The following is a 14,716-nucleotide window of genomic DNA, read 5'->3' as shown; positions in this document are numbered from 1 at the left end:
GGTGTTTTGGGTTGTCTATGGCAAAAGAGACAAACCAAATTAAGGCAAGGCAGGGCAGTGTCTGGAGCTGGAAAACCAGACATTGCTGATGGCTTCAAGCATGTGAAGTCTTATTTACTCATCTGAGTTGGCATCTCAGAGGAACTTTGGATGTGTGGACCAACTGAGTTTTGCTGGGAGGGAAAAATTGCAGTGGATATTCCATCCCAGTCTTCTGTAGGTCTGTATCATAGAATCATACAGTTGGAAGTGACCAGAGAGGTCTTCTAGTTCCAACCTCATGCTCAATACAGGATCCATTAGACTAGAGCATCTCTGACAGATGACTTTTGTTTGAAGACCTTAGTTGAAGGAGAACTCACCATCTCATGTGGCAGCAGTTCCACTGGCTGATAGCTCATACAGTCAGGAAGTTCCTCCTCACATCTAGCTTGAACCTCCTTCTTCACAGTTTTAACCACTTGGTTCTGGTCCTGCCCAATGGGTCAAGGGAGAATAAGTCCACCCAGATCTTTGAATCATTCCTCTTTGGGCTTGATTTCCAAAACCTTCACTAACTTGGTAACCTCTGAACTCGCTCCAATTTGTCACTGTCCTTTTCTGAACTGTGGTGCCCAGGGCTGGACACAGAGGTGATGAACTGTTACTACAATGGAAGAAACTAACATTTGTGAAAAATCACTGCTACAGTGTTTCCAGTGGAGCACTGGAAAAAGATGGAATGGGTCATCAGTTGAAGTCTATGGGGGCTCCTGAATTATAGTTCCCAGCATCCCTCACTATTGGTCATGCTAGCTGCGGTTGTTTCTCCTCCTGGCTCTAAAGTTCTTGGGGTCTGTTCAGGACCCGCACAAGGCTATTCTTTCACCCAGACTGAGTGTCTTTGTGCCTGCCGCCACCAGATGGTCCGGACCAGGAAATCAAGTCCACAGGAAGGCTAAAGCTACTTTTACTGAGATTGGCTATGATCACAGAATCTTGCAAGTCTGATTGTACCATATCTTCTCCCCATTTTTGTTGGAGGTCCCAGCAAATCAGCATGCCTCATTAGCATGTGGATGAGTTCGTCCTAGGATGCAATTCTCTATGTGCTTCTGGAGGAAGTTGTTTGTTGCCCCTCCCACAATCCTCAGGTCCTTCCTCCTTCTTCCACCATCTGGGAAGGAAGCATGAGGCTGCTGCTCCTTCCATCCTGGGCGCTATGCATGGGCCTGGAGTCAGAAGGTTCCCCCTTTCTGCATGCAGCCTTTAGCAGCAATGAGGGTTGAGGGCTAAGGGCTAGTTCAGTTTAGGGAAAGAAAGAAGAACAAGGATCATTTTCCTGAATGGATGTAACTGGACCAAATAAATAAGACCTTTCTTTTTGCTTACTTTTGAACCTACTTTGTCTAAGTGTGTAATTCTTTATGCTTGGGTGGGGTAAGTGTGTAAGATCAATAACCTGTATTTCTCTAACGTGCTCATTAATGCTATTTTAGATAATATTCTTTTTCTGCACATGTTTTTTTGCTGTATTAAGCTCTGCTCCATTCAGTGGTCCTAGCTGTCCACGAATGGCTTCAATTTTGTATTCTAGCTAACCAGGGAGCCGTCTGCCTGAGCTGCTTTCAAATATTATCTCATTGCTCTGGACTTTAAAAAATGGTCCAGCCCCTTTGGCCCAGGGAAAGGTCCTGCACATTTCCATCAAGACCATCTTCCTCATGTCTACGCTTTGCTACTAGGATCAGCTGGAGTTTCTTGGGTTTGGCTTTTGAGTCACTCTCCCCAAGCAGAGTTTGTACCCAGCTCAGAAGGTGAGCCCACTGCCTGCACAGGAGTCACAAATAGGTTCCTCCCCGTCCCAACCGGCTCCACCCTCTGGTTCTCAAGCTCTGGGGCTGATGAGATCTCATTACTCATAGTTTAATCCACCTGATGTTTGATGGCTCAAAACCTTGTATTCTCCCCTTTGTAGTGTGGGAAAGACAAGCTCCACTGAATCTCACCCTCTTAGCTGCAGGCTTTCAGCTCAGGAGCTGGATTTGTATTTTTGTCACATACTAAACCTAGATATGCCACGTTTCAGAATCCAAATTTAACTTTAAAAAAAGTTAAAAGGATGTTTGGCCTTTTCAAATGTTGTTTTCAAGATCAACTTCCTTGGGTGCTTTAAAAACGATGCTTAAAACTTGAATCTTCTTGCTGAAATGTTAAGGCCACAGTGTTCAGCCACCACTTTCAAAATTCCTGGCATACTTTGGTTTCCAACCCAAGAACCCCCAATCTAGAAGTTGAGAAAATAAACACAGACCCGGAGAACTTGAACTCAGGTCGTTGGAAGCAGTTTTCAGCTCACGGTATTTGATTTTAAGAAATCCCCTGACCCATCCATTCCAGATATTCATCAGAGATGCTATGCTCTCTCCTTTTTTGGATAAGCTGCAGGAAACCGTGTCTGTGGTTGCAGTCAACCTGTCTGAGATATCTAGCAGGTCTGGGGACAAGCTGGCATGAAAACTGGCACCCCAAATTTGGAAGGCATTGTCACACCCTAGAGGCACCTGCAACCCCATTGCCATCAAGGGGAAAACACAAAAATGATAAATGATGCTTGAAGATGCTTATGTAAACCACTTTCCTCCCCGTGTGTGTGTGTTTGATATATGGCCTGATGGTCCCCGAGCCCATTTTGTACGACCACCTGCAGTTTCCCAAGATTGCGCTATCAAACAAGGGTGGTGCGAGTTCCTGCAGATTGTTTTGACAGGAAACAAATGAAAAACAAAGAAAAACAGATGGATTATGCTACAGATAGCTTTGAGTGTCTGGATCTATTTTTTTTTTGAAAAACAAAACAAAATCTGCAAACAGTCAAAATACAGTCCTCAACTCACCCACACAAAATGTCTTTATAACACTGTTCCATCAAGGGTGCCTCTTGGCTCCTGGTAGATATTAGTGAATGCATTGCAATAAATCAGGATCTGTTTAACAATGGCTTATGAATAAGACCAGCTTACTTATCCCCCCACACACTATATCACAGTGGCTGGGTCTGACCTCAGTCAGGTCAATGAAAACGAAACCCATCACTTTGGCTGTGTTCACAAGACATGCCAAAATGCTTTTCAGGCTTGGGACAATCCGCTGAACTTGACCAAAAAGGTTGAGTGTGCAAAACACACACTAAGCCCTGCTCACTAACAATCCAGCAAACTGAGGTTACAATTACCGAAGGGCAGCCTGTGTGAATGCACTCCTTAGATTTACAACTAAGTTAGTTAATCATATTTTGTGAACACAGACAATATATACTGTGATGTGTGAAGCTGGATAGTAAGTCGTGTTCTTCCAGGAAGGTATCTCCCTATCTTCTAACAACTTATGGACACACAGAAGAAGTCAGAAATGTGGGTCTATTTTCAACATTGCTTACTGGGAATAAATGCCTATATTAATGGATGTGCAGCTTCAGCAGTTTGCAAGTTTTTCTGGCAAGGAGCTGTGAAGAGAGCTCCATGTTGTACAGTTACAGACGTGTCTCTTTGAATGCCCCCTTCCCTCATCTGGCCACCCTCCAGATGTCTGGTGTTCCACTCTCAAAGTTTCCAGCAATTATTAAGCTGCAAATCCACTCGTCTGAGGTCACCCAGGTGGGAAGAGGCCTGTTCTGATACAGATGCTGGTTCCTTTTAAACCAATAAAAAGCACTACATTATTCTGGAGGACAAACACCAACAGTGTGATTGGTGACCAGCAGCTAGAAAGAAAATCACGTCCTTGAGTTATTGGACATTGGGATCCGCCAGGAAGGGGAATTAAAGTAGTCTCCATTTGCTGGATGCCTGAGGAACCAAGACAGTGTTGATGTGTTTGTGTAACATTAATATAAACCCACGGAATCGTTGCAATTTTCTCCCATCTGGAACTTTCCCATGTGTTGGGACAACAACTCCCACAATGCCCAGCCAACATGACCAACCCCTAGGAATTCTGGGAGTTGCGGTCCCAATGTGCTTCAAAGGCTCCATGCTCCAAGTGTCCTACATTGCATGGCCAGCGATTGAGACATATCAACCAAAAACACCAGGCATGGAAAGGAAAGGATCTCAGCAAGTTCAAGGACCCCAGATGCGTCTCTTCTATTCCTTTTCACCACAGTGTGGAAGGGGAGGTCTCTAGACTGAAGAGGAAGGTCATGGCAGGCAGGTGTGCAGCCCTACAACTCCAGAGAAAGCCTTTTGGAAGAGTGTGGTGGTAGGGAGGCAGGCTGAAAGCTCAGGTGCTCCAGAACTAGCTCAGAACTGGTCATTGTTACAGAGCAGGTAGAATCAGCTGGATAACATAGTTCTCTAAAAGTTGGTGGTTGCAACCTCACCACCAGCTGTCTTTAACAAGGGTGCTGAAGCGTAATACAAACTCTTTCGGACAACCAGCCTTCCTGTCTCCCACCTCTCCTGAATCCTGTTTCAAGTGCACCAGGTCTCTTTTGATTCCGATGGACAAGATTATGCTTTGGGCAAGACTCAAGCTGTGCTCTCTGAGCCTTGTTGTTTTCTTGCAGGCGTTTCATTGCCGGACTAGGCAACATCTCCAGTGCGAGAAGGGGGTGGAGGCTTGAAAAGTCCCAAAGTCCTCACACTGAAGATGTTGCCTCGCCTGGCAATGAAATGCCTGCAAGAAAACAACAAGGCTCAGAGCACCCAGGACTCCACAGTTCAACCCTGAGCTACAAATATTCTCTTCAACAAGTCTCAAGTTTGCAGAGAGCCACCTACCAACCAGTGTTTGCCCTCCCCAGCCTGGCCATGCCTAAATATATAATTCTCTCCTTTTCACAAAAATAAGAGTGCCCTGCCCAACATCTCTGAGTTCACTAAGGTGCAAAACCTTTGCTGACTTCCAAAATCTTAGTTTGGAGAAGCCAAGAGGACTGCATTTGGGTTCTTTTACCAATGGGTGCCAGCACGCTGCTATATATGGGATTTCAGAAGTGCAGGGAGATGAAAATGTTGCCTGCAATGGCGAGCCCCTTGCAAGGAGGGTCAATTTGGCCCATGCCCGGGCCTGCCCCTTCATTGGAAGCCCTTGAGATGCATCACGGATGGACAAAGCGCCTAGTCCTATTGAGGCAGCCTGGAGGGGTTGAAATCTTCCCATTTTTTTTTTCCTTTCTGGCTTTTGGCCAGGCAGAGCAGCCTCCTTTCCCCAGCCCAGAACTGACAATCTGCATTCAGGAGAGGTGAAAGCTGACTCACGTCTGTTGAGCTGGACTGCATAAAAATAGCTCAGTCACTTTTACATCTTTTCAATCTGATAGAAGGCTTATGTTAAATATATCTCGCTGGGAATGCTTAATCAACCCATAAAATTCTGGATGGTCTTGCAGTCCGGGATGTTGACTTGAAGCCTTAGTAAGTTGGAGTGGGCAGATGTTTGCTGCTGTGTCACGTTTAGGCAATTGCTACACTCCACTCTTCCCCTTGTTTAGAGAAAGGAGTAAACAGCCAATGGCATTTCTGATGCTTTTCAAGACTGCTTCGATGCATACATCCACCAAGCAGTAACAATCCAGTGAATATCATTCTGCCATCTGATACCTACTCAGCATGCGGCTGATGTACAAATTCTATGCTAATCGCCTCTTCTCCTTCTCTTTAGGTCTTCCGTATGAACAGCTCACTCGCATTAAAAAAGCTAGCAGCTCAGGGAGATGTAAACACTTTCTCCCAGGCATGCTATTATTTGTAGCATGAAGGAGGCTGCCTTCATTCCCAGCCTGCCAAGGCTTGCCAGGTTATGAAATGATTGTACCTTGTTTACGAGAAAGATTATATAGCAAGTAGCAAGGGTGAAATACAATTAAGAGTGCTGGATTCTAGCCCTGACGTACAATCTGCACATTATACGCAAGGAGTAAATAAATGAAGGCCCTATAGCGTTTCAGGGGGCAAACGAGGCAGGCAGTAATTTTGCAGGCTCTTACGCAGGGGAATAAATATTTAATTCCAACGAAAACAGGGCAGTCCTAACTTTTCCAATCAAACACTCTTGGATAGGTTAGACTACAACATCCATCATCTCCAACCAGAAGTACTTCCTATAAACTAAGACAGTCTCTTCCAAGGATGCCAAATAAAATGGAAGGAAGAAGTGGGTAAATTCCCTCGCTGCGCAGCTTCCCAACTGCATTCTTCAAGCCCCCCCCTTCTCAAAAGCAAAAAATTCAAGCTCCCAGCAATGAAGAACACTACGCTGTCAGGGTTTCATCCTGAGATCTGAGTTTGCTCCTTGCTAGAAATATGTGTTTTTTTAAGGAAACACACACACACACACACACACACACACACACACACTTCCTCGTTAAAGAGCAATTTGAAGAATCCGTAATTTGCAGTTAGCATGACCCAACATTTGCAGCTTGCACGGTCCAAATTTCTACCACCCCTTAGACAGTAAGGTGCAGATTAGTTGTCTGTGTTCCAGTTTGCAGAACTGCCCCAGATACCAGTATGGAGAAGGCAGTTTTAAAGGAGCAGGTGAAATAGAAAACAGCCCCCAAATGGTGGCTGGTAGAGTGGTCCCTGGATGTCACATTTCATGAGATGCCCAAATCTCAAGAAGGTTTTAGAGGAGACGGTCAACATCTCAAGGGATCTGAGGATCTCTCAATATTTCAGCCCACTTTTCGAACAATGCATTTAATTTCTATTTAAGTCTGGAGGTTGTGTGGATGTCCTGGGAGGCTGGCCACCCTGTGGCTTATGGGATAGCCCCCTCCCCCCAACCAAAAACTTTTAAAAGCAATGTAGCGGTCTGCCTAAAATAAAAGACTGGTAATTTCTCACCTAAGGGGAACATTTGTACGGCTAATACAAATAAAAGGTTTCGACTACATCCTCAACTGAGACGCGTCAGATTTGGAGTGGCCAAGAATGGGAATAAATCCCATAATGGGATCTCTAGGGTCCATCAGAAAGACAATTTGGCCTAGGCAGGTGTAATAAGCTCTCCTGTATTTAGCTCTTTAAGCAGAATAGGGGGCTCTCTTCTAACTGTCATCCCCCCTCTTGTTGAACAAAGAAATCTTCTCAATCTGATCTTAATCTGATGCAGGGCAGATTAAGGCCAGTTGATGCCCTAAGCCAGTGTTTCTCAACCTTGGCAACTCTAAGGTGTGTGGACTTCAACTTCCAGAATTCTGGAATTCAGAGTTCTGGGAGTCGAAGTCCACACACTTTAAAGTTGCCGACGTTGAGAAATACTGCCTTTAGCACAGCCCAACTACAGTGCCCTTTGACGGAAATGAAACCCGACACCACGGGACCAAAACAAATGTGATGTCTGACAACACCTTCAAACCAAGCCTTTAAGCTTTAGTGCCTCCCTGTGCCAAAGAAAGCGTTTTTTGGACAAGAATAAAAAAGTCGACTAAAGTCGAGTGTGGCAGTGAAAGAGTTAAGGGCATGATCAAGAGGAGAAAAAACTCTGTGGTGCCCCCCTTCTCTTGGTGTCCTAAGCATGGTCTTAGTTTGCTTAATGGTTAATCCAGGGCTGCCTGGATGAAGCGCACGGATGTTTGATTGTGTCAGCCCTTCAAGGTAGGCCAAACTTGGGAACCAAGACATGCAGGTTAATACCGCTTTAATTACAAGGTTATAGTAACAGAGTCTTGCAAGTCTGAAGGCACGTCCCTCCTCCCTCCCTTTATCGTCGTGAGAGCTAGGCAGCGTCTTGTCCGAGTTGCTTTCTCGGATTACAGTTCTGGACCAGACTCAAATTTCTTTTATCTGACCATGGTCTCTTCCTCCTGTTCTTTAAGGTTATACCTGCTGGCCATTACCGGTTGTGGGAATTGCATTCCTCCCCTTGAGGAGTGAAAGCACTGGAAGAAAATAACTTTTCATGGAAGAGGAGAAGGTTCTGTTCCCCCTCCGACAAGCCCCATTTTCATGAGAGGCTGTGTCACAGCCCAAATCTTTCCTAGGCCATAAGGGGAGAGCTTCTTCCCGTGGCACCACTGTGCCTCCAGATGTGGAGCATGGGAGTTGAGTGGGGAGAAGCCTTAGCAGATGTCCCACCCTTGTGGCCTTTAGTTTCTCCTCACACCCTCAAGGTCAGGTGTGCTGGAGTAGCCAAAGTGTCTTATAAAGATGATCTGTTCAGATTTTCTTCATGCAGGAAAAAGAGGGAAACTGTGATTTTATTTGGACCACACCACTCCTGAAGCACTGGTTAATCAGTGCTAAGCAATCAGTCCTTGCCGCCCCCTCCCCAGGATCTCTGAACCACCCAGTACCTGCAGTGCTAGCTTACTACATGCAGGGGTCAATAATAATAATAATAATAATAATAACAACAACAACAACAATAATAATAATAATACCCTTCTCTCATTTGTGCTCTAAAGAGGTATGGCGCAAAACTCTACCATCCCAGTCTCTCAGTTTCAGATGAACAACACAGCCTTATTTTTAATAGCTGACCTGTGTTATAGACTATTTCAACTGCCCGGGTACTATAACCCTACTCAAGGGTTAGAATTTTGTTTATAGTAGAACATACACAGAAAGAAACTTTGGGCTAATTACATTTTCTGCTACTCACTTCTGCATCTATTACTGTATAAGGTTTTCAAGCAATTAGGGGATGTATTTCAACATTTGTTTCCTTTTTAGAAATTCATTTCCAATCCCTAGGAATGCAGAAAGGCACTTAAAATTGGACATTATCTAAAGAAAAACAGGCAGGATTCCCAAACACAGGGCACGGCATGAATGCATCACAATTTTGAGTGTCTTGCAATTCAGTAGATCTTGCTGGGCTATGATTTGCCTTGTTTAAAACATGCAGAGGAAACAAACATACGCAAATTACTGTCTTTGTATTTCTCAAGTTAATTCTAGAAAGGTTGAGTAGAAAGAGTGGAAAAATCGAATAATCTCGTTTCATCTCAACCCTTTCCCTCTGTTGTATGCTAGGTGTATGTCTCACCTTTCACCTAGACCAGTGTTTCTCAACCTTGGTCACTTGAAGTTGTGTGGACTTCAACTCCCAGAATTGGAATTCTGGGAGTTGAAGTCCACACATCTCCACCAGGCTGGCTGGTGAATTCTGGGAGTTGAAGTCCACACATCTTCAAGTGGCCTAGGTTGAGAAACACTGGTCTAGAAACTCAAGTCACAATACTTTGAACTTCCTTCTCTAACTTTTCTCAACAACCCTGACATGGAGGTTGTGCAAACAGACAGAAAGTGTGAGTGCGAATGAGTGACTTTCCATGGACTTTCCATGGTTGAGAGGACATTTGACCCCAATCCAGCACTTTAACCACTACACCTCACTGCTACATAAGACTGACACAGGTCAGATGGGAACCAGCTCTGCATCAGCCTTCTGTGGCCTAAAGGGACTAAGCAGGTGTCTTCAAAATCCAAATTCAAGAGCTGTTTCATTTAATCTGTTGCATTTCACATTCCCGTATGAATTCTGGCCCTTAAAACCTGGAAAATTCATCACACGCTCCAACACACATATCCCTAAATTTATGAATCAGGCAAAAACTGTTTGGCTGACTAAATTAGTGGCTTTTTTTCTTGGCTATTTCTTTGACTTTTATTTACATTTTAAGTAATTGTGCCTCTTCTTGTATGTCGTAATCTAGTTCGAAACCTAATCTGGAAAATGATATAATGCATACATCTTTAGAAATCAACTATTAGCACAGAATTCCAGAGTTGGTTTCCTCTAAACCAGGGTTTACCAACTTCAGCAGCTTTAAGGTGCGCAGACTTCAACTCCCAGAATTCCCTAGCCAGCATGCTTAAATGTTTTAAGACCCAGTTTTCTCTTTTAAAAATAATATAAATATTCAGGTGTTACCACATCTTTGTTAAACTAATTAGCAATCCCAGTTTTGCAGTGAATAAATGCTATTTCTTGTATTGGTGCCTTAATTCCTGCAGCACACCCAACCCTTTTTCTAGATTATTTTTGTACTGTCATAAATTGATGCAGGATGGTGAGCCAAACAAAACTGAACTGTGCTCCCCATGAACTTGTTTCACATCCTGAGATTAGTGCAAGACACTTTCTAACATCTTTGCAGCCAACACGGACTAGAAACTTGTAGATTAAAAAAAAAACAAGTTTGAGATTTCTAAGACATCATACCCTGTATTTAATACCACATCACAATCCCCAAGATATAATTGTCCAGCAATTATAGACAACCTAAACACAACCATTGTCACAGCTTTCTTCTGGGATTTTTCAAATTTTCAGCCTAGTTTATAGTTCTTGGATTTCTTAGTGGTCTCCCATCCAAGTACTACCATATCTAAGCCTCCTTCACTTTTTCTGAGATCCACATAGATGGATTTGAAATACACACTGCCCAGTATCTTTCAGACCAGTGTTTCTCAACCTTGGCAGATTTAAACTGCATGGACTTGGACTCTCAGAATTCCCTAGCCAGCATGCTAGCTGGGGAATTCTGGGAGTTGAAGTCCACACAGCTTAAAGTTGCCAAGGTTGAGAAACACTGTTTTAGACAATTGACCCAATGCTACATTTCCTGCCTGCACCTTTGTTATAAACTGATGTTAAGCCTGTTTAATAACTTTCAGGGATAATATCTCGGGAATATATATATTTTTTAATTTAAAAAATGCTCAGTCCTTCCCAGTGCAATTCCCTTAATCTGGGGGTGGGGTGCAATGCCAGACCACACTGTCAATTTTAGTTACCCAGTTGGGGCAGGCTGCAGTGAGGCAACAATAAACACTATTCAGCAATATATTTTTCCTGCATTTCCTGTGGTCGTAAGACAGTGGCCAGGAGTCCCAATTTCGAAAAAAGCTACTGTTAGACTTGAATTTGCTCAGTGCACCAGAAAACCAGGTGAACTATATGGATGGGTTTCAGAATCCATCCCCCACCTACCCCACAGATGAATTTGGGGGCACCACTATTTTTCTAAGAGCAAGGGGTGAAGGACTTGGCAGAAGGAAGAATAGGGCTTACCCAGCCAGAGAAAATAGCTTGGCATGGTTTGGGAGACTGGGAGTTTAATGAGATGGCTGGGTAGATCTCTTCATGTTCACACATTCTGTGATTGTTGGGGCTTCCTGTCTGTTCTTTAAGATTTGTTTGCAGCCCCTTGCCTAAAAGCAAGATGAGTGAAGCAAGAAAAAAGGGGATCTGTTTGGGAAGACATGTTTAATGGATGATTGCTCAGGAAGTTAATTGGAAAGTCGGGGGGTGGGGTGGGTGGGAGAGAGAGAGAATGTGGCTGGAGTTTTTGGAATGCATGCAATGAGAGATATTTTTACTGAGAACTTAAGGGAGGCACTGATTTAAGGAAGCAGTTGGTGCAAGAAACCAGTTTGCACTAATAATGAAAAAAGACACCTTCGGTGCATCCAAACACAGACCACTGTTAATTCAAGGGCAGGGTGCTGGCCCTAGAACAGGGAGAGCTGGGAGTCTCCAGACATGGTTCGACTACAGCTCCCATCATCCCTGCTCACTCAGCAGGCACCCAACGTATAAAGAACTGCAAGTTTCTGGCTCTGCGGTGGAACGTAATGCAAGGAATGTTCAGAGTCCTTTTAAAGTCCTCTAGTGTTAAAGAGGGAGTCCCGCAATGGGATATGAAGAGAGATGTTTGCTTCTCACTCATCCCTGGTATTCAGAAACACGCTGCCTGAACATGGGGGCTCTATCTCTTTCCGGTGAATATTGGCTCTTGCTAGATATTTACTCTGGGGAAACGCATCACTATGCTGCTGATGATTGCTACTGATCAGCCCCCAGCAAAATGGCATCGTTCAGTGATCAGGTGGAGGAAGAGATACTCTGCATTCAACCAAGGTATATTTTGGGTCTGAAAGAACTCAGGGACCGGGGTAGAGAGGAATTTGGAATGGTAGAAGGATCTTTTTGGGAGGGAAAAGAATTAAGGGCAAGCCTTATCTCTTCCTAACACTCCTTTTTTTTTTTTAAGCAGGGCTAGGCACAATAATCTGTTCTTGTTTTTCCTACAGGAGCTCTGATTTGGCATCTGGTGGACTTCTTAGGGTGGAGATCTTTGGGCAAGCAGATCTAAAGGAAGGACTGGCACCCCTTGGCCAATCTATGCCAAACTGGATTAGCTTTGTAGTGAATTAGACCGCCTCCAGCACAATTATATGTAAAGGGAAATGTTGACTTCTATTAATTTCGTGGACAAGCCCATGCAGTCTTCCTGGCTCCAAAACAGAAGGGAGTTACCATGGCTATCTTCTAGGGTGTTCGTTTGACTTCTCAGTCTAATCAGCAGCCCTGAGATTTCCTAGTGGTCTCCCATCCAAGGATAACGAGATCTGATACTGCTTCGCTTTTTGAGATCAGTCAAGATTGGTTAGGTGCTGTCACCTAGTTGGGCGCAACCATCTGCCCCAACTGAGAGGACTTCTGTTGGCCAAAATGGACTTTTTCACCTTGCCATCAGGACCGGCTCAGCCCCACCCTTCATGGGCCAGGCTCACTGCTCAAATGAGCCCCAAAATCCTTTGCAGAGTGGACCAGCAAAAAAAAAAAAGGGGGGGGGTTTTCCAAAGAAACCTATTCAAATCTGTGAGATGCATCCTAGGAACTCCTGCAAAAGGGTGGATATCTTAGAAAGGTCACTGCAAAGTTGCTCCTGGAGACCTGTCTGTTGCAGCTGTTTGGACTAAACAAAGTTTGTTAGGATAAGGCGTTGGGGTCCCCCACTGAGCAGAACCAGCATTACGACAGAGTTTCCAGACATGTTACAGCTTAAAGAGCCTTCCTCTTACAATCCCCAAATTATTAGTTGCATTACTGGCTGTAAACCAGCCCTCCCTTCTCCCTGAGACTTTAGCAGAATCAACGTGAAAGGTCCTGAGGTTTAAGGCAGGTGGACTGACACTTCCAGGGTCAATTGGTTGTGGCCACTTGGATGCCCAACAACACTAGCCTAACGGGGTGCATGTGTGCGTGTCTTAACACTGCAAAACTAGCCCATAACTTTCTTTTAGCATTGTGATCTTGGCAAGTTTCAAACAGAAATCAGGTCTGGATGCAACTTCAGTCTTTTCTTAGCTTTTCAAGGAACATTTTTTAAATCTTGCAGCCTTCAATGTGCTCTACATGATTTGCAGAAGTGGTGGCTGGCAGGCCGCGCAGAAGGACTTTAAATAACAGGGATTCCTACCTCTTGCTGAGTCCCAAGACAAAGGTGTTTCACAACCCTATATGGGAGATCATGGCTAGTGGCAAGGCTGTTACTCCTGGCTTCTCCATAGCTAGCCAGTTGAATTGGGATTCAAAGCCCAAACTTGTTGGGCCACTGGAGGGCCCCAACTGGATAACAAGGATCCCCACAGTTTGATCACTTCTGGGGTGGGGGGGAGAGAATAACCTCTCCTGAACTGGACGTAAAATATGGCCATGCCACCAGCCTGCTCAACCAGTCTAAGGAGCAAGCCTTGTTCAACATCTGAAACGTGTGACGCCGAGGCATCCTACTTACCAAAAGACAGGACGAAAAAGAATGGCAGCCAGCAGAGAATGAAGACCCCCACCACGATGGCAAGTGTCTTGGCTGCCTTCTTCTCTCTGGAGAACTTCAAAAGGCGGACGGACAGAGAGCTTCTGAAGGTATGTCCCTTGCTCTTGGCGCTGGCCAACGAGTCCTCTAGGACGCTCCGGCAGTGGATCCTGAGCACCACCTCCATGGACTTGTTCCGTTCTTTCTTGACCCCAGCCTCTAAACTCTTGGTGGTCCTCCTTGCCACCACGTAGATGTTGAAGTACATCACCAGTATGACCAGGAGGGGCAAGTAGAAGGAAAAAAGGGATGAGAAGATGGCATAGCCAGGTTCTTCCGTGATGCTGCAGAACTCCTCACTTTCAGGGGGTTCCTCCTTCCAACCTAAGAGGGGTCCGATGGATATGACCATGGAGGAGAGCCAGACCACCCCCAAGATAATCACGGCCTTCTTCTCCGTCATAATGGTGGGGTACTTGAGGGAGTACTTTACCCCGATGTATCTATCCACCGAGATGATGCACAGGCTCATGATGGAAGCAGTGCAGCAGAGGACGTCCACTGCTGCCCAGATGTCGCAGAAGATCCGGCCAAAGACCCAAAGGTCCAGGACTTCCAAGGTGGCCGAGAAGGGCAAGACGGTGGTGCTGAGGAGCAAGTCTGCAATGGCCAGGTTGATGATGAAGTAGTTGGTCACGGTCCTCAAGTGACGGTTGCAGGCCACCGACAGGATGACCAAGATGTTGCCCACGATGGCCAACAGGATGAAGATGGCAAGGAAGACCCCGACGCCCACTGACTGCAAGGTCAGTCTCAGAGCTAAGGAGGCACTGCTGTTGGAATGCCCATCTTCTCTGGCCAAGGACCCATTAGCTCCGCCGGCTTCTCCCGTGTGGTTCCCATTCAGGCTTGCATTAATCCGGTCAGAGAAAGTCATTCTTTTTCAAAAAGGCTCAGTCTCCATTGGGGGCAGACTCAGCAGCGCAACGGGGAGGGGGGCATCGTCTCTCCCGTGCCCCCTACCACATCCTAGGGGGAATGTTGACTCTTGCTGAAGAGTCAAAGAACCCCTTCCCGTTTCTGCGTATAAAGCTTCCCTCCCTCCCTCCCTCCCTCCCTCCCTCCACTATCCCCCTTCCCTTGCAGTTAATTCCTGCAAAGGTACCCCTTCTCCTACCA

At 45.3% G+C, this 14,716-nt stretch overlaps 1 protein-coding gene across 1 annotated transcript in view; it reads right to left on the bottom strand.

Moving 5' to 3' along the window:
- The window catches only part of ADRA1D (adrenoceptor alpha 1D), a 53,854-nt gene extending 39,358 nt beyond the window's left edge, over positions 1–14,496 (bottom strand). Inside the window, exon 1 of the mRNA XM_063309817.1 lies at positions 13,520–14,496. Coding sequence (XP_063165887.1) covers positions 13,520–14,474 — 955 coding nt within the window. The 5' untranslated portion in view covers positions 14,475–14,496. The remainder of the gene's footprint in view (positions 1–13,519) is intronic.
- Positions 14,497–14,716: the final 220 nt, after the last annotated feature.

The sequence above is a fragment of the Candoia aspera genome, chromosome 8 (genome assembly GCF_035149785.1).
Source record: "Candoia aspera isolate rCanAsp1 chromosome 8, rCanAsp1.hap2, whole genome shotgun sequence".
Classification (NCBI taxonomy): domain Eukaryota; kingdom Metazoa; phylum Chordata; class Lepidosauria; order Squamata; family Boidae; genus Candoia; species Candoia aspera.
This window is presented reverse-complemented; position numbering and strand designations above follow the sequence as displayed.